The sequence below is a fragment of the Elaeis guineensis genome, chromosome 14 (genome assembly GCF_000442705.2).
Source record: "Elaeis guineensis isolate ETL-2024a chromosome 14, EG11, whole genome shotgun sequence".
Taxonomy (NCBI): Eukaryota; Viridiplantae; Streptophyta; class Magnoliopsida; order Arecales; family Arecaceae; genus Elaeis; species Elaeis guineensis.
In genome coordinates, this window is record NC_026006.2 from 67,055,591 (window position 1) to 67,075,302 (window position 19,712).

Below are 19,712 nucleotides of genomic sequence, written 5' to 3' on the forward strand. Positions count from 1 at the left end.
GGAACATCAAAATGTAAGATCCATATAAACAACCAATCTAATCTTTCACAGCTTACAAAGCATGCATGTTAGGTCATATTGAGGTACAAACAGAAAAAGCTCCACCAATTCATTACATCTGTGCAAGAGGGAAAAAGAAATCAAAAGCCAAGTATTAAACATCTTACATTGCCTTTCCATTGCATATTATTTATTGTTTCGCTCCACGGTGAACTCAAACCCACTCCCCTGCATGCTGAGTCAGAATGCGGGTTAGTTTGGGTGCCCCAATCATTACTTCCACTAAAAAGTTTCTACCTTTTGTTACCCAAAAAAATAAAAAATAAAAAAATAAAAAAGAAAAAGTGTAACCGAAAAAAGTCTCGAGCTTTTGCGCCCTAGCAGGTGGGCTAACCACATGACCTCAAAGGCTCAAAGCTGTTCCATTCCCAGCCTGGACTTTACTTTTTTGCCCTTAACAGCTAATTCCCCGTTCCCACGTTGCAGACTTCAAACAACTGGGGTCCACCTGTATCCTGTGTACCAAAGCTCTCGATCCAAGAGCATTAACGACTGCGATGATTTTAAACTGAGTATTCGCTGTTTGGAATGATCAGCCGATCCATGTACTTCCAAATCCAGCGGGGGACAAAAGGCTGGCAGGGCATTTTTTGTGATGGCTTTTACCCACGCGGCCATCGTATGACGGGGGACTTCCTCCTCTTCTGTAGCAGCTCTAAGAGCGCTTCTTATGCTCCTTCCCTCTACTTAGAGATCTTATCCGAGGAAGGGGAGTTCTCTCATTGATCGCCAGTCCTCCACGAGGTACGCAATCGTTGCCTCATCGAGCTCTATTTCTCTCTCTCGTTCTTTTTTTTTGATGGATCTGTTCAATGTTGCGATTATTCGTTTGAATTTAGATGTGAAGTTCGCATTTTTATTGGTGGAAATCTGAAGATCGTTTAAAACTATGGAGAATTCCGTCCTCTGATTACAGACTCATGCTTTCTAGATCCAGATCTCTCGATTTCCCGAGTATAAGATCCGGCTGGGTGAAATTTTACGTTTTAAGTTGATTCTAGATGAAATTGGCCTTATTTTTTCGGTTAAGATTTCGTGCCAATGTGTTCTGCTCCAGGGATTTATGATATATGAGTAATTTTCTGAAGTTTTTATGATCTGGATCTAAGTTTTCCTTTGATCTATTCCTTAAGCACTGGCTTGTGTTGTCTCATTGGCGTTTTGGTTGTGTCGATGGATTTTGTAATGATCGCTGTAAAATGTATGGCTTATAAGCTGCTCGGTTCGCCAATCTATGACTGACGTGGCTGTAGATATGCATGTAAAGTATCGTCGATCGTATCCGCCCTTTGTGCGTACCTGGCCTTATATTGTTCTTTGGAATTAAATGGTGTGTACATGGATAGATTTCCACAAAGTTAGTTGGATGTGTTGATCGTTTCTTTTGTCTGCTCCCATATCCGTCATGTCCCTGGGAAGACGATCAAGTAATTGTCCACCTGCTGCATGGAAAGTTATGGATTTATGATCCTTGCCGTGTAATTTGTTAGGAGAGGTAGGTGACAAACCACATAATGAGATCACCAATGACCGGATCTGCACATCTTATGAGCACCTTATATTTGTGATGATTAATTTCTATCAAATATAAATCAAGTTTGTAATAGAACTCAATAATTGATCATGTAATTGTCTTGCTTGTTACAGATTTAAAGCTTGCCAAGGTTATATTACAACTTTGTTCCGTATGTTGGAAAAAACAAGTCACTTTCTAGAAAAATAATCAGTATTCATGGCCTTTCATCACTCAGTACGCAAATAATAAATGCATAGTTTAGAACTGGAAATTCAAATCAAGCTTAAAATAACTTGCCTAGATATGCTATCAAGTTCAAAGTTGTGGCACAATTGTTCTTTAGCAGTTAAAAAATAAATTCTTTCATATGCAGTATTTCTTTTGCAGTGCTATTGCTATAGAAAATGGCTGATGGTGAGGATATTCAACCTCTTGTCTGCGACAATGGAACTGGGATGGTCAAGGTTATTAACCAAATCTTTTATCAGGCTTATTGTTTTCTTTCTGCTTTGAGAATTAGTTCCTTGGTCAAGATCCTGCTCTTGATCTCGAAGTGACTTTTTTTTCCCCATCTTGGAATACTCTGTAGGCTGGATTCGCTGGCGATGACGCACCTAGGGCGGTATTCCCCAGCATTGTAGGCCGACCTCGCCACACAGGTGTCATGGTAGGGATGGGCCAAAAGGATGCTTATGTGGGTGATGAAGCTCAGTCCAAAAGAGGTATCCTCACTTTGAAATACCCAATTGAGCATGGGATTGTCAGCAATTGGGATGACATGGAGAAGATTTGGCACCACACCTTCTACAATGAGCTTCGTGTTGCCCCTGAAGAGCACCCTGTGCTCCTCACAGAAGCTCCACTCAACCCTAAAGCAAACAGGGAGAAAATGACCCAGATCATGTTTGAGACTTTCAATGTTCCTGCTATGTATGTTGCAATTCAGGCTGTCCTTTCCCTATATGCGAGTGGCCGTACAACTGGTTTGTATCAGAATGGCTGCATTGCTCACATAATCCATCATCTTCATCGGTACTTCTACTGAGTTGTTATTTTCTGTTTACAGGAATTGTGTTAGATTCTGGTGATGGTGTGAGCCACACAGTTCCAATATATGAAGGATATGCACTACCCCATGCCATCCTTCGTCTGGATCTTGCTGGCCGTGATCTCACGATGCACTGATGAAGATCCTTACCGAGAGAGGTTATTCTTTCACCACAACAGCAGAACGAGAAATTGTTAGAGACATAAAGGAAAAATTAGCCTATGTTGCCCTTGATTATGAGCAGGAGCTAGAAACTGCCAAGAGCAGCTCCACTGTAGAAAAGAGCTATGAACTGCCTGATGGGCAGGTAATCACCATTGGGGCTGAGCGGTTTAGATGCCCTGAGGTGCTGTTCCAGCCTTCATTGATTGGTATGGAAGCTGCTGGAATTCATGAGACCACATACAACTCCATCATGAAGTGTGATGTTGATATCAGGAAGGATTTATATGGGAATATCGTGCTCAGTGGGGCACAACCATGTTCCCTGGAATTGCTGACCGTATGAGCAAGGAAATCACTGCACTTGCTCCAAGCAGCATGAAAATTAAGGTGGTTGCCCCGCCGGAACGGAAATATAGTGTCTGGATCGGAGGATCCATCCTTGCCTCCCTCAGCACCTTCCAACAGGTGATATCTTAGTATTGCATTTTTCTGTCACCTTTGAAGAAATCTGTTGTTGCTCTATGCCTAACTAGCATGCCAATGTGTTTGCAGATGTGGATTTCTAAGGGAGAATATGATGAAGCAGGACCATCAATTGTCCACCGGAAGTGCTTCTAAATTTTCTAAGGCTGATAGGATTTTTCTTTGTGTTTAGGCGATTTATGGACTTTATTATTTGAGTGCTTTTTCCTCTCCATTCGAGTTTGCTGATGATATGTTCTATCTGAATATATAAATTCTCGTATTATGCCATATTGAAATGTTATATTGTATTGCTTTGATAAAGCTTTAAATTGTTTTCTCATGATCAGCTTTTCCTCCTATTCGATTCATGCAGCAAACTCTTTTCTAATCTGTGTTGTTATGTTCATGTTAAGCAGCATGCTATGGTTCTTACGATGCATCTTTCAAGGGTTGAAATTAGTGATGTGAAACTGGCATGGCACTCATTATCGTTGTGATTGCCTTACCCGCCAATAGTCTTTAATGAATACCAAGACATATGGCTAAAGTTTTCTTTAGTATCTTCTTCTCTCTCTCTCTCTCTCTCTTCTTCTTCTTTTTTCTTTTGGGTAAATATCTTCTTTTCATTGAACAAACTGAAGTTCCAGTGCATGTCTGAGATGGAACTAGATTTGTTGCCATATTTAAAATGGCAAATCTGTGCAAACAATTCTGCTAGTTTTAGTATATGTTGAGTGTGACTTTACTTTGGGATGACCTGATACACTCAGATGGTCCAACGAGTAATTAATTTTTTAAAAATCAAATTTTTTGCCTTGCAGGTGTATCCACCAACCTATCTTTAATTTACTACTCGACTGGCTGCAAAAAATTGCAGCCATTGTGACATTGTCATGAGGTTTCGCATAGGTCTGAAGGGATCATTGGCCGGTGTTGCATGTCCAATTTCTAGCTCTACAGAACAATGATTGAAGAGAATCTAAGTTCAAATGTCAGCATGCTTAATTTTGGTAACTTAAATTTTGTACAAGCAACTCTAAACGCTTAAATTTTTACAGGGAGTTGCCGGTAAAAGTTCTTGAACATTCTTTTTGAATTGAATTGGATGGCCAGTTTTTTTTTAAAATAAATAAGTCTTCCTCCTTTGGAGAACCGGAGCAAAAGCCAATAATATGAAATAGTTTTAATTTCAGGGTCAGAACTTTAATTTTGGATAATGGTTCGAGGAATCTGAACTTTAAAAGATGAAAACGGACTATTCACCAAGAAAAAAAAAAAAATGAAATCAGTTTGCACGGGTGCGGATCACGTACGAACCATGTCTGAATTGCTTGCATCGCCTGCAAAGCAAGCAGTTCGGGGGAACCGCCATGGGTTCACAGTTCACACACAAACCACAGTTCACACACAAACCGTGCAGATGATAGTTTGTTCCTAAAGAAACAGTGAGATCTTGCAGCACGAAAAGGATTTTTTTTTTGTTTCTGAAAAAATACATGGTCAATTGATGATCCAAATTTCTACCGGAATTCAAGTTTTCACCTGGTAAAGAATATTCAGGGATGATTTGAGGTCCTCAATTCAATTATCCAAATGCATGGTTTAACAATATGGCAAAATTAAATCTACATGCTCTAAGAATATTCAAGCATCATCTTGAAACAAAATTAATTCACACTATTTGACATGTCTTTGATTGGTTATCTATTTTTTTTCTCATGTCAATTACCGTGCTCTCCATGCTTATGAGTTATGGGATGGTGGGAACATGGGGAGAACCAAACTATAATCTACTTAACTTGCATGTTTGACAGTTGAGGCTTTCATATGTCGAAGATCAATTAGACAAGATCAATAATGTTAAATATTGACATCTACATGGGAATAGTTGCTCTTTCTTTTTTTTCTTTTAATTCTTCATGAGGTAAATCATCTTTTCTTCATCTAAATATCTTTGACCTCTATGTATCCTATCTCTAAAAATCGTGGACCTTTATCTTAGTGATGCATATCAGTGTGCGTTATATGCCTCTTTGGATAGTTTTTTTTTAATTATTTTTTAAGAAATTATTTTGTGGATTGCATCACAAGGAAAGGATAGAAGAAATAGGTTTAAAGCTTGTGATTGTTGAATCCAATACCAGGTGATTAATCTAATACCAAGGAAAGAGAGAATCTGAAAAACTATTGAAAAGGGTGCATCAAGTACGATAAAAGAGGAGAAGCCAATCAAGGCAAAATTGGAACAATGACATACTATTGTTGCCCAAGAAAGAAGCAATTGAAATAATGGTAAATAATTGTTGTTAGCATATAAATTCCCCGTGTATCCTCCTCCTATCTCTCATGTATAACCGCATTTCCAACTATTTATTTATGAACTTTTTTTCATTTCTTGGGTTAGAAGACGACCACGCCAACCTATGTGAGGAAAATACAAAGGCATGAAGAGTGTAGATTAACTACAATGAAACAAATCAGAATGACGAGACTTTCCAGTTGTTAACATGAGCCCTAGCTGCATACGACATTTTCAAAAGCATCGCATGTTCCATGCATGATCTTCTCAATTATTTCATTGTTTCTGGTCAATTTGGATAGGAAGAAAAATACTTGAACGAATAATTATCTAAGAAACGACAAATCTTTCCCAGCCTATTCCTTCTCCCGTTCTTGCAATTATTTCATTGTTTCTGGTCAATTTGGATAAGAGGAAAAATACTTGAACCGAATAATTATCTAAGAAACGACAAATCTTTCCCAGCTTATTCCTTCTCCTGTTCTTGCTTTGGTCGTGTCCTAGTAGATGGCTGCCGCTCATTTTTCCAAACGATAACCACCAGTCTCACAAGACCAACAAATCAAACGGCTATACTTGATCATCGCGCAAGAAAGTACCGTAGAAAGTTATATAAATATTACCCGGGCTGCACCGAATACGTTACTCCTCCGGCACCAACCACTATAGGAGAAACGTACACGTCCAGCGAGGCAGGCCCCACCATGCACTCCACAAGATCCACTCATCCCATCTGGTACCCCCGTCCAATGTTCCCTATACGGTCCCTGTTGCAGTACACGCCTCTTCCTCTCTCAAGTCAATGCACAGGTGTCAGTACGCCAACCATTACATCAAACGTTCGTCCGACCCTCACCATCCCCGAGCCAAAACGATCATAACGTCCACCTCTTGCCAGCTGTCACTGGAGTCCCCACCCCAGTATGTAATCTCGCTATAAAAACCGGCATCATCGGGGATCTTTTTCTCCGCCGGCACTGCCTTCCCCGGAGATTCTTTTCCCCCAAAATGGCCTCCAGAACGATGAATTCCCTCCCTTTCCTTCTTCTTCTGCTCTACCTTATCCTTCTCGCTTTTCCCTCCCATGGGTTTCGTAACTCCACCGCTTCTCTTGACGACTCCCTTGTCTACCTCTGGCCTCTCCCAAGGAATTCCGCTATGGCGACCGGACCGTCTCCATCGACCCCGACCTCGCTTTCCGCCTTGAAGGAGCCGGGGGGAGCTCTACCGTCTTGAAGGAGGCGTTCGAGAGGTATAAGGATTTGATCTTTAAGCCGTGGGCCAGATCCGTCCGGCGGTGGTCGGGGGCATACGACGTCAGTGAGCTGACTGTGTTCGTCTCTTCCGACAACGAAACGGTGGGAGCATTCGGTTTTTAGGGTTTGTTGATTCGTTTTCTTATGGTCGTTTGGGTTCTCACGAGATGTGATCTGCTGGTGGGCAGCTTCAATTAGGCGTGGATGAGAGTTACACCCTCTACGTGGGTGGCGAAGGGCGCCTTTCGATCCTTGGAGGAGCTTCGATCGAGGTATGGAAGATACCGCTGTGTAATTGTTGATGTTGTTTCTTGAAAAGAATTCGACATCTGGATCACGTTCTTGGTTTGATGCGTCGTTATACTCCTGTCCCGGCGATCTTATCTGGATCACGTTTTTTCTTAGTGGGATTTGAACCGTTTGTTGAGTTGTTTAAGATTTACTCCCTATAATGCTTTTGCCTCTGGTTTACGATCTTGAATTGATGCGTCAGTGTACTCTTTTTTTTTTAATAAGATAATTTGATGCATTTAAACAGTTTTCCGTGTCGTTAAGATTTTTTATGTAATTTGGAACCTAACGTTCTTTTGTTTGCAACCAGTAATCGCTTTGACTCTGGACTATGTACCTGATTTGATGCATCAATGTAATCTGTCTTTTATTTGATGATTTAATGGATTCATAGAGTTTCCTGAGACTTTAAGATTTGGAATCTTTGTTGGAAGCACATATTCTTTTAGTGCGAATTGCTAATGTCTTCAATCAGAACTGTTGTTGAAGCAGGTGCCCTGTAGCTGATCACGAAATGATTAGATAACGTTTACATTTTTTGTTTATTGATAAATGATAATGGCAAATAATAAGAGCAGAGGTAGAATTTTCCCAAGAGTGAAGTAGTGAAAGTAGGCAATCTTACACATGATGTTGGAAATATCTAAAATAAGACAAACACCAGTGGCCTAAAATCATCCTTACAAGCTCCAACTAATTATTTTTTTGACTTCTATTATGACTAATTCTTTCCGCTTTATTGGTTTGAACAACTGACAATGCTGTTCTTTTCATATCTCCTGACAAAATGACAAAAATATGCAAGTACAGAATTATTTATGTGATATATCTTGTAACTAGCACATCATATTGCTTTTCGACAATTATTATTATTCTGGTTATTTCTTAAATTGAATCAATTTTATGCAGAAGTTAGGGAAACCCTCCCTGATTGGTGGAAAGGTACCATCTGTAAGATGTAATCTGAGTGTATTGAGTTACTTACCATCATGATCTAAAATATTTGCTTACTAGAATAAACCATTTTTTCCTATACCTATATGGTATTATCTTGTAAGAGTGAGTGTTAATTTTTTTGAGCAAAGTAAGAGTAAATGTTGATTATTATTTTATTGTTGCATTCAATGATCAAATCCTTGATCATATCTGCTGTCACTTAAAGTTTGTTTGCGGGTCAAGCCTATTTACAATGCTTTTAATCAGAAAACTATAATTTATTTTATAATTTATCTTCCTAAATACATAATCAATGGGAATAAAAAAAAATTGAACATTCCTTCTATTGTTTCCTACTTTGTAATGAGCTTCACCATTCATCTCCCAAATCTTACCTTTTTCACTATTGATTTAACAACACTGTTCTTTATGTACACAATCTGCATGCCCCTCATATGCTTTAATATGGGTTAATATCTATTGAATGTTCTTTCATTGCAGGCCAATACTATTTATGGGGCTATGCGTGGGTTAGAGGTATGCATGAACACTTATGCTGTATAATTTTCAAATTGAATTATTTTCCAGGGGTGCAAATGGGCTGAAGCCAAGTGTAAAGCTGCTTGGACTTGGCTTGATATATAAAAAGGCTGCTTGAGCTTGAGCTTAGCTTCCCTTTATTTTTGCAAGCCACTTGTGTTCAGGCTCAGCTTGTTTATGGGCCAATTTCTGAAATCTGATTGAGCCCGGCTCATCCTCTAACTGAGCTGAGCAGAAATGAGCCATTATCAAGCCACACCTGAGCTGCTCATGAAGGGCTCGGACTGTTTGTAGCCCTATTCTACACCTTATAGAATTTGTACTGTACTGCCATGGATAAAACTTCTCATATTTTTAAGATGGTACCATTCTATAGTGGCTTCACATGCATTTAATTGATTCTATTTTGTGCATTCTTGGCCAGACCTGCATCCTACAATCCATAGAGCATTTCATCACGTGCATGACCATGATCTTTCTCATCTATGTTTCCAAGTGACCTCTCCACCTTCCAAAAACCATCCCTTTGCATTTCAATGTTATTCCAGAATCCAATCCTGGTGATTTATTTATGGAGATCACGCTCTTGCAGCTCTTTTTTGTTGATTCATATGTTAAAAGCTTCCAAGCACTATGAAACAGATAGGACCCATTTTGAAGTCCCATCAATATTACATGTGCCATTTTGTCATACCATGTCATCATGCAAATAATTGGTTATATCATTACCCAAGCAGTACCTATTTGGCCAACAAAATTTAACTATATGATGGCTTTAGTGTTTTCTTAAATGTTCTAAAAAAGATTGATCCTTTTTCTCTTAGTAATATTTAAATTCATGACCCTCTGTTATTCTAGTCATTATGCTCTACTACTAACATGTCAAGGGCTCAAATATTTTCCAATGTTCTTCATGTGGTTGCCAAGGGGTAATCTGGAAGTTGCCAGAAATGGTTGTACAGTGAGGGGCATCTTGGAATCTGTAACCAATGACAAGATTTCTGACACTAACCAATGTGCATCACTACTTTTGTGGGTAAAACTGTGGTATCCGAATCAAGACATGGAAAGACTTTGGTCATGTAAAACCATGGTTCATCGCCGACCATCACTTCGGCCAATGACCCACCATCAGATCTCTGACCCGCCTTCCTGAATAAGGACTCAGTTTGTCCTTGTCCAGATGGCTCCCGTGTCAAAGGCTGACCTTGCCTCTGCGCACTTCGGATTGCTGACCTTCACCCTCTCCACCAAGAATGTCAAGAACCTCAAGAAGGTTCCTACATCAGGAAGGTTGGAACAGACCAACCAAGGTGAATAAAATGTAGGTGAACGAAGGTCAAGGGATCGGTGAAAAGTCCCATCGAGGCCCTCCAGCACTAGAAACTCCCGTATCGAAGACATCGGACACCGACCCAAATTTCAGACTGTGGCCCCCTCGTCAGTACCAACCTAGGTGCTCACCACCAATTCTCATCACTTACAACATACGTGGTAGGGCAGCTAACCACAGTCTCTCCGACCCCTACTCCCACAGCTATATTCAGAAAGGTTGATGAATGACCTTCGTGCAATCCCATCAAGCCATGCCACTGCTGGGAACAGCTAGCCACGCACCAGGTAAGGTGGCATAACCGCTTAATCCCACAAAATTTTGTCGGAGATCTTGGGATAGTGCGTACGGTAGAGTTCAAGCTACCTCCAATTCTTTTCTTCCATGGTTCTTGCACTCTATAAATAGAGGTAACCAGGGACCCCCAAGATAAGAAAAACTCTCTCGCGTGCTTCTTCTCTTTTGTTCCAGATTTCTGAATTGAGTGTTGGAGGGTCCCTGCCCGAGACAATTCTAGTCTAGGACTTTTTTTGTTGCTCTGATTGCAGTCCTCAAAGCCAGGCATAGTCTCTCTCCAGCTACTTCGGCCTGAGTCGGAAATCTGTAGCAATAGATCTTGCCTTATGGTCATGGATGCAGGGCCCACAGTGGGTGCCATTATTGGTTGTGGTCCGAGGTCTCTTGGCTTGGATGGCTTAGGGAACTCCGCCCTTCATAAGGTATTGTCCGCTTTGCCTCAAGTGCTTATATGGGGGTTTTTGACCTCAGGTGCTTAGTACAGGGGGCTCACAATTTTGTCCCTTGGGCTAGGGCCCAAAAGCACCTCAGGAGGGAGAGTAGAGCCCAACCATATAAGCTAGAGTTACTCTTGACTCACAATTGACGTGGGACTAAACCTTCCGCAACAACTACTATTGCATGAAAGAAGTTCTAACTGTGTATTCGTGTATGAATACGTACATACATACAAGCACATATTCATGCATCCATACATATGCATGTATTTATATATGCGCATATACATACACATCGATAAAATTACTAAATGTTAGTGGTGGTTAAGTTTAGAGGTTAAATGGTAATGCAATTGTTGGATGTTTCCTGTTACGCATGTATTCTGTTTGGAAATTTTTCATGATCACCAGTTCAGAGTTGGAGATATCTCAATAGATGCGCATGCAGGCACACAGAGAGCATGCATATACATAGGGATACTGTTCTTAGAGCTCCTAATGAGTGTCTACTTTTCTTTTCCTCTTGAAAACTACTATTTCTGTATGCTGAATTATGGTCAGTTTTGGTAGTTTATTTTTGATGTACTACATTCTGCAACTTGTTGCACTATGTACAAATGCTTGAAAATTTCTTTCTGACTGAACTTCATTGTTTCCAGACATTCAGCCAATTGTGTATATTTAACTATGAAACTAAAACTGTAGAAGTGTACAATGCCCCATGGTATATTCAAGATGAACCACGGTTTGCTTTTCGCGGGCTTCTTCTCGGTAAGAAAATGACTGTGCTTTACATCAGACAAATTTACTTACCCTTTTTTTGGCTATCGCTTTCTTTTTTTTTTTTCAGTGTTGCAAAGGTTAAAATTACATGACTATCCATTTTGTGTGTATTTGTACTCATTTACAGATACCTCACGACATTACCTACCAGTAAGTGTGATCAAGCAAGTGATCGACTCAATGTCATATGCTAAAATGGTAAGAAGTATTCCTTTTGTCAAGTCAGAGTGGTTAATTCCACCATTTTTTTCTTCACATTCCTTCTTTAGTTCTTTCCTTTTTCTGTCTCACATTTCGTAACCTTTTTTTTTCCATCGACTGATATTGTGAATGGCATTCAGTAGAATGTTCTCCACTGGCACATCATAGACGAACAATCCTTTCCTTTGGAGGTACCTTCATATCCAGATTTGTGGAAGGGTTCATACACAGAGTGGGAGAGATATAATGTTGAGGATGCATATGAAGTTGTTGAGTATGCCATTTGTCATCTTCTTCACATTATTCTTATTATGGAGGTTTATGCTCTTTTGGGTTTCTATACTTTAAATGCTCTCATTGTGTGCTGCTAACTTGACCATCTGCGCAAACATTCTAAATATTTTGATCCTCAAAAGCATGGTATTCAGAAAACTTGTAATTTTCTAGTCTGAAGTATGTTAAGAATTTCAAATATTCTTAAATTTGTTATTTCTTCTGTTGAGTGTTATTTAGAAAACTTAGGTATTTCTGTAATTTAGTTTTGATAAGTACATTTCTACATTGAGTTTCTTTATAAGATTGTGGAAAATTGTTTCAGTTGTTAATGGCGATTCTTCCTGTCAATTAAATTAACATACAATGTTTTTAAATTCTATGATTTATGTTCATTGTTTTTAAAACAATGAGTTATCCATTGTTATTGTAAACTTTTCAGAAATTGCCTCTGGAGCACCCAGCTATCTAGTATCTGTTTTATGTTAGGAAACAAATTTATGACATTATCAGACTTTTTTTTTTTTTGGGCTCATCCTTATTTTTGAGGCACTATGTGAACATTATCATAATCAAAATCATAAACAAAAGCATAGACAAGGCTAATTCTTTTGACTTGAGCCCTGAGGTAGACTGTGAAATCTACTCTCCAATTGGTTCTCTTTTTCTAGGTCCAAAAAAATGGGTACATTCCATGTCAGGTCTAACTGTCTGAGTCTTTTTTGTTCTCTCATAACATACCCCTTCCAGAATCCCATGTTAACTGGTATTTATGTGTTCCTCATTGGGTTGTTAACAATCTCTATATATGTCAAAGGTGTGAAGCTAGCACATATAGCTGAAAGAGTTACACTACAGAAGTGTTTTATTGGAACTGACATCCCGAAACTTGGGTTTCAGCGGATGTTGCTATTTCCATGTTCTTGGTTTTTAGGAAGTCAGGGCCTAATTGAAGAGCTCAGGCCTTTGACTATCCAAAAAGCGCTGATCTTTTTTCGTTGGTGATGGGATGTGAATGTTTACACTTTCGAGTAGTTGCAATAAAATAGACCCTATGCTATGACACTGCTAGAACTAAAAATACATACCATTATGTGCATATCATGCATGCGTACACTCATCGGAAAAAAATAATCCAATGGATATTTTTACTCAACTTTTTAATGTTATGACATTCATATTATTGATGAAGTGCCTCTAACATCCCGTATCTCAAATGGAAATGGATTTTTTATGAGAAAATTAAATCACCTAGTAGATGCATTGACGAAGAAAGGAGAAAAGAGGAGGTAGCATAGCTTCCATGTTAAGTGTTACGGGATAAGTAGTGCACTAGGTGCCAAGGTTTTGAACTTGACCATCTAAGTGGGTCACAAATACCAAGATGGACTGAGATATTGGATAGAGGAAGCTTTGGCCGAAAAGGGAAGGCCAAGATAACCTAGGATCTTGGCCAGTATTTCAGAATTTCAGAATAAAAATCTTAACAGATAAGGTATGTTAGAAAGTTTGATTTAGGGAAAGAAACCATGGAGCTGAAATAACTCACTCTTAATGCCTTTTAAAGGATCACGTGGTACAATTGGGTCAAATAAACCTTCATGGAATAAACACTTCACTGCTTGTGAACCATTGGGTGCTGTCTTATTCAATGTTTACTCACTTATTTTTTACCCACAAATGCAATGTAGGCATTAAGTGCTATTTTAAGAAATTGATTTGAATATGTATTAATAATTACTTGGATGTGATAAAATCTTGATTAGGAAATATTGGCTGATGTTTTGATAGCATGTCAATGTATCCATCAATGTATAGGGATATTTCATTTTATCTAAGCCAAGACATTGATAAGATCATTCTGATGGATGGCTGACATCGATATAGACTGACATCTCTGAGATCTTGGCCAAGATGGAAATCTGGCTAGATGTTGAGAAGCTAAAATGATTCCTAAGGGTGCATTGCAAAAGGAGGGGTATGAGTGCTAGGATTAGCTGATAAATTAAAGTGATGAAGGTGCACATCAAGGAATTAAATCTCATGATATGGGGGTGTACTAGTTTTCTTGTGGAATAGTATGCCTCACATACTGTTCTAAGTCTTAATGCTCGGGATGAGGTGTCTCCCTGTCGCCCCAAGACCTGGTTTTCTGCTGGACTGCAAGGTTGAAATGGATATTGAAGCATCGGTTGGTATTAAAGCCCCTAATAAGCCATCAGGACCAGTAGCATTCTTCCTTGTGAAGCTGCCATGCACATTCCTTCTCTCTCTGTCTCCGGTATATCGCTTTTTTTCTCTCTCTTCCTGAGTGACCGTTGTATTCCCCTGTTGGCTTGGAGGTGAGAGGCAATTGCAAAGTGGCCACAAAACCATCAAAAATGCTGCGAGTCAATGTGTTGGAGAGCAGGGTGTGTTGGAGGCCCCTGCTCGTACTCCAACCGTAGCCTCCTTCCCCTACATCCCTGTTCCACTGTATTTCAGTGATTGGGCCCCTCTCTTGATCCTGTTTTCGTGTCAGAATGACACAATACCAATGGTTTCATCCCATTTTGGCAATATTTGAATCCATGGTGCAAATGATGGTGAAGTAGGAAGTCCATAACAAGTTGAGATGGTACTAAAAGAGAAGCCATATAGAACCAAAATGGCAACTGTTTTAGTGATTAAAGCCATTTGATATATGCTGTAGTACGGGGTTTTGCAATGGCAAACAGCATCAAGTTAGAAACCTTTTGTCATGTGGATTAATGGCCCTTGAAAATATAAAATGGTAACTTGCTTCAGAAAAAGGAAAGAAAGAAAGACAATGTAACATGGCAAGTGTGAATTAAATAAAGCACTTCAAAGTGACATGGTGAACTGGCTAACAAAGTTGACCAGCAACCAAATGGCTAATTGCCAAAGCCAACTGATAACAATCTGGAATGGCTCATGACAGCAATATGGTTATGTTGATACCAGGATACAAGCAGACAATGCCATGAAAGATGAGCCACCGCTAAATACGAAACACAGGATGAAGCACAGCTGAGTCCTTAAACAGGTAATTCTGAAAGAAGAAGAGCCACCAGCAGTCATCATGCTCAACAAAGAAGGTATCAGAGTCACCATTTGTGCATATCAACCTGTCACGACTTTGATGCAGGTCTGGGGACAATGATGGTGCATAAGATTGAAGTCAAATATGCTGGATATAAATAATTTATTATGTAATTTATTATGTTGGGCAAGTTGAACCCAAAAAACAACATAATCTGCAAAGATCAAAGCAACAATAACCGGTTTCATAATTAAGACAAAGATAAAGCACCAATTATCTGGACATAATTAAGATATGGGGTCAAGCCAATATTCTGGACATAGCACCAACATCAGTAGCATCCAGGAGGTTCTGGAAAGACCAATCTACAGTGAAGAAGGCCAAAAAAAAAAGGCTAATGGATGCAGTTAATGCTGAAAATAGTGGGTTATAGGGATCATGTTAATGATTATGGCCTAAGGTTTGATGGAAAATGCTTAAATAATAAAAACCCTAAAAGTGGCCAAGTTAAAAATGGGACAGAAATGATATTTTTAGATGCTGATCAAGGATTAAGATAGCATTTGAGATGGACAAAGTTAGAAGCATGAATGGAATCCCGAGAAATCTTGGTGAAAGAAAATTGTTTAGTATTGATCTACATCTTCAATCCTCGCAAGGAATAAGAATATGATTAGTTTGAAGATGTATTTTGCAAGACAGATTTTAAATACACAGAGAAACATGAACCATGGAAAACATGGTATAGTTGGTTGCTCAGGTCCGAGGGACCATGATGATTGCACTGAGAGGTTGCCTGTCCCTTGTCTTCCATAATTGGCTGCATTTTTCCGGATGTGATGAGGATTTCCACAGAACTTGGTGGAGTCGTCCAAACCTTGACATATTGTATGATCACTCCAATAAGAAGGAAAAGATGTCACATTTACGTCACCTTTGTATGGTGCCTTGTAATCAGGTTTTATTAAAAAGAGCTAATTAGGATCGTAGAAATCGCTTTATATTGGACATGGTTATATATTCCACCAAAGTTCGCCATCTTAGTACCATGCTCATACAATATTGATACACTCGCTATAGTCAGTTTGGTGTATTGACATTCAGTATGCTCCTTGTATTGAGTCTCGGTCTAGACCGGTACAGGATGGTATACATGGTATGAGGCAATATGCACCAATACGGCAAACCATGCTTTGAATCCTACTCTTTTAATATATTTAGTCTTTTGCACATCTTCTACATTTTCTGTGTTTTGATGTTTCACACCCAAGTTATCTTTATTAATGAAAATTCTCAGTATTCATCTTTCTTTGACTTATCATTATTTGCTTTCTTATTGGCCTAATATTTGCATTTTCTCTGATTTGTGCATGGATATCTTGTGGGAACAGCTTTGCCAAGAAACGAGGTATCAACATCTCTTTTTGTTTACTTCAATCTCATATTTTGTAACTGCAAAGTACCACAATTCTTGTCCTATCAGATACAAGTATATATTGCATAGTTCAGTAGGTTCTGTGGCATAGATCATCATATTCCTAATTATTATTTAATACATATGGGGATTGTGGCTGCATGTCATTTAAGAACTGATGAGATATCATTTACCATAGCTGCTTTAATTGTTCTCTTTCAGGTATCCACATCATGGCAGAGACCGACGCCCTGGGCATGCAGAATCATGGTAACAATACCTTAACAACTTCTGATGTATGATTATTTTTTTTAATGCTCTATGATCCTAAAAAGACTACAACAAGACAAAACAATTTTCAGGCTGGAATGTTGAAAAGAGAGATACTGCAACTTTATGGTATGACAAAAGCTGTGACTGTTAAGAGTGACAGTCCACACACCCCCCGGGCCAAACCAAGCTACTTTCCTTCTCCCCTGTTGTCTTCACCCCCTTCCCAAACTTTTATCTTTGACATGTTTAATATTAGTTTTGTTTCTTCGGGTCTGTGGAAGCAAGTTTTTGTCTTCCATTGTTGAACAAGTGAAATTTGATCATTGAATGCCTAATGGGGTTATGAGGTGTTCGAGTCAAACTTGCCAATGCCCTCTCCTCCACCTTCCACCCTCTGTCTGGACCTGATCTTGACCAAGTTGGCGCCAAATATTTGGTGGAGTCAACTTTATGTGTGAGAGGGGCTTACCATGAGACATAAAAGACCAGCTGGCAGGTAGCATGGCTTTATATAGGGCACCCACTTCACCTTTAAGGTACAAGTTGCAAGTCCAAAAGCCAAATAGAACCCCAATCCCATATTATTTGTAGAATTCAAGTGTATGGTTTCTTTATCTATGCCAAATATGAATGATATAGGCAAACATTAGCTTACAAAGATGCTGTAGTTTCATGAAAATGAAGTGTTTCAGGCATATTTGGTGGAAAAATAGGTAGTTTTCAAAATAAAAAACTTTTTAACTAAATGCCTCTAACATAAGTAATTGAAAAGGAATATTTTTTTGCAAAAAAGCAGGAGCATATTGAAGGAACCAGATCTAGGGTTTTAGGGTTAGATCTTGAAACTTTTTCAAGATCAAGCAGCGGAAGACTAGAATAAATCAAAATTTATTCTTATAAAACCAGAGAATCCCTAGATCTAAGATCCTATTACATGATTATTATATGGCATTAAATCAGAAATTAAAATATAAAGAGCAAGAACTACATGTTGATCATATCAATATGTTTCTATACTACATCTAATGTATGTAAAATATAATAGATCAGATCTATTACTTTGCAAGTTAGACGTTCTAACTTTGCTAATCCGAGCTTGAGGATGATGTTGCGGTACAGCGTCCGGTCTCTAGGAGTTGTCCACGCGAGTTCACGAATCACGATCAGAAGTCTTGGTCCAGAAAATCAGCACAGTATGCTAGTACTGTGTTGATCATTCTTCGATGGTCGATCAGATGCCTCCTTTTCTTGATTTGGACTCTTCCAAAGATGAGAAGTAGGAGAAGGAGTTTTAAATGAGACACTCTCAGAAAACTTACAGATGGAAAAAGGGAAGAGATGAACCCAGCAACTCTAGAAGAAGACCCTCTTCTTCTTCTCTTTGCTTAACCCAGACACCTAGTTTTGTGTCTGTTAGATCTCCATGCCTCAAGACTCTTTCTCCTTGATTTTTGGACGCCCCAAAGGCTCTCAATGCTCTGTGTTCCACGAAAATTTCATGAAGAAATTCGTTTTAAATAGAGAGATATGAAGAGTTCTTGTTTAGGTCAAATACCTAGTCAAGGATTATCCAAACAAGGCAAGACAAGGGGCGCCCAACTCTTGGGCGTCCCCTCCTTTTTCTACCGTGGACCACCAGCAAAGGGCGCATATTATGTGCCATAAAAGCCACGAAATTTTCAAAAAAATCTGGATAAAATCAGTGCCATAAGGAAAGAGTTTTGGTTTCCTAAAACTCTATCTCATAGAATTTGAAATCTAAACTAATTCCTACTTTGACTTGATCCACAACCACATTCCATTTAAGAGAGAAAGAGAAGAAAGTTTTGGGCGTGCGTGAAGACCTGGGAGAGAGGGTTTTGTCGCACAAAATAAGAGAGAGTGGGCGTGGGATAAGAGAGAGTGGGCGTGGGGGGCTAAGGTGGCACAAGGTGGAATCCTAGTCTTACTAGGATTCTGTCTATGACTTGTTCAAATTTGGTTTCTCAAACTAAATCAAACCAAAACCAAATCAACTTAATTAAAATAGGTCTTAACCCAATTAAGAGCCTAATTTAATCAGATTAAATTAGATTTAAATTTGATTTAATTTTCTAATCAAATTAGAAATTAAGTTGACCCAAGTCCTATTTGAACTAGGACTAGTTTTTCCTTGCACTTGGCTTATCCAATAAACTAATTGGACTTGATCCAATCAAGTCCAAACAAATCTAATTAAATCATATTTAATTAGAATTAATATTAGTCCTTTGGCTTAATCAAATTAAGCCAATTAGCAATCGAATTGCTAATCGATCCTCTTGCAACACTTGCACTAGGTTAAATATCAATCGTATTGATCGTTTAATCCTAGAACGATTCTTAATCGTTGATCAACCATCCAATCGAATCGTGAACTCTAATGTGTGTGATCTCATAGGTCCGAACTAAGCCGGTAGCACAGGAACAAATTTCTGTACCAATCGAAGTGACCATCTAGCAATGATACCCGATGGTCGGATAGGTCGAATGTGTAGAACAACATTCTTAGAACCCATGCGGATCTAGTTTTCATATAATTCATTCCTTAATCAAAATGCTCATAGGACACCTCAGAGTTCAACTGTCAACTCTGATCAGGTTGTCCACATTGTATTTCAAAATATCAAATCCATCTGATGGATTACCCTGGCCAAGATTTTGCTAAATTGAAATACAGCGACTCATTCTTCTCCAACTCTTGGAGTGGTCAATCCCATCTTGATCACACTTCGACTTCGCAAGTACTTAGATTGTGTTTAGAAGTCTTCTGTCACTGAATTAGAAATTCAGTTAGTCCAGTACCAAAGCACAGTGAGTTGCTTGCAAGTCACTGAGGCGATCTCAGGTCTAAGGATACTTATACCTATATCCCATCAGAGACATTCTCGACAGCAGAATGCTCTGGAGTTGGTCACATTCAATGATGATGTACCCTTACATCTCACCTGTATGCCATACCAGTGTCTCCACACTCCTTGATTAAGAGGACAACCAACCCATATGGCCTACAGCGACCTATGCTCGATAGAAACTGTTGTCTTTATTAACAGCCTATCATTTG

At 39.0% G+C, this 19,712-nt stretch overlaps 2 protein-coding genes across 2 annotated transcripts in view; both read left to right on the plus strand.

Annotated features, from left to right (window-relative positions):
- Positions 1–657: 657 nt before the first annotated feature.
- LOC105057000 (actin-3) lies at positions 658–3,613 on the plus strand. The gene is given in 7 exon segments (XM_010939417.3): positions 658–804; positions 1,950–2,040; positions 2,166–2,559; positions 2,643–2,747; positions 2,750–3,091; positions 3,094–3,254; positions 3,342–3,613. Coding segments are annotated over 6 exon segments (1,128 nt in total). The 5' UTR covers positions 658–804; positions 1,950–1,980; the 3' UTR covers positions 3,408–3,613.
- Positions 3,614–6,502: 2,889 nt separating this feature from the next.
- The window catches only part of LOC105057049 (beta-hexosaminidase 1), a 32,009-nt gene continuing 18,799 nt past the window's right edge, over positions 6,503–19,712 (plus strand). Inside the window, 10 exon segments of the mRNA XM_010939489.4 lie at positions 6,503–6,697; positions 6,700–6,911; positions 6,998–7,081; positions 8,538–8,573; positions 11,303–11,414; positions 11,554–11,624; positions 11,771–11,901; positions 16,335–16,351; positions 16,580–16,603; positions 16,606–16,627. Coding sequence (XP_010937791.4) covers positions 6,562–6,697; positions 6,700–6,911; positions 6,998–7,081; positions 8,538–8,573; positions 11,303–11,414; positions 11,554–11,624; positions 11,771–11,901; positions 16,335–16,351; positions 16,580–16,603; positions 16,606–16,627 — 845 coding nt within the window. The 5' untranslated portion in view covers positions 6,503–6,561.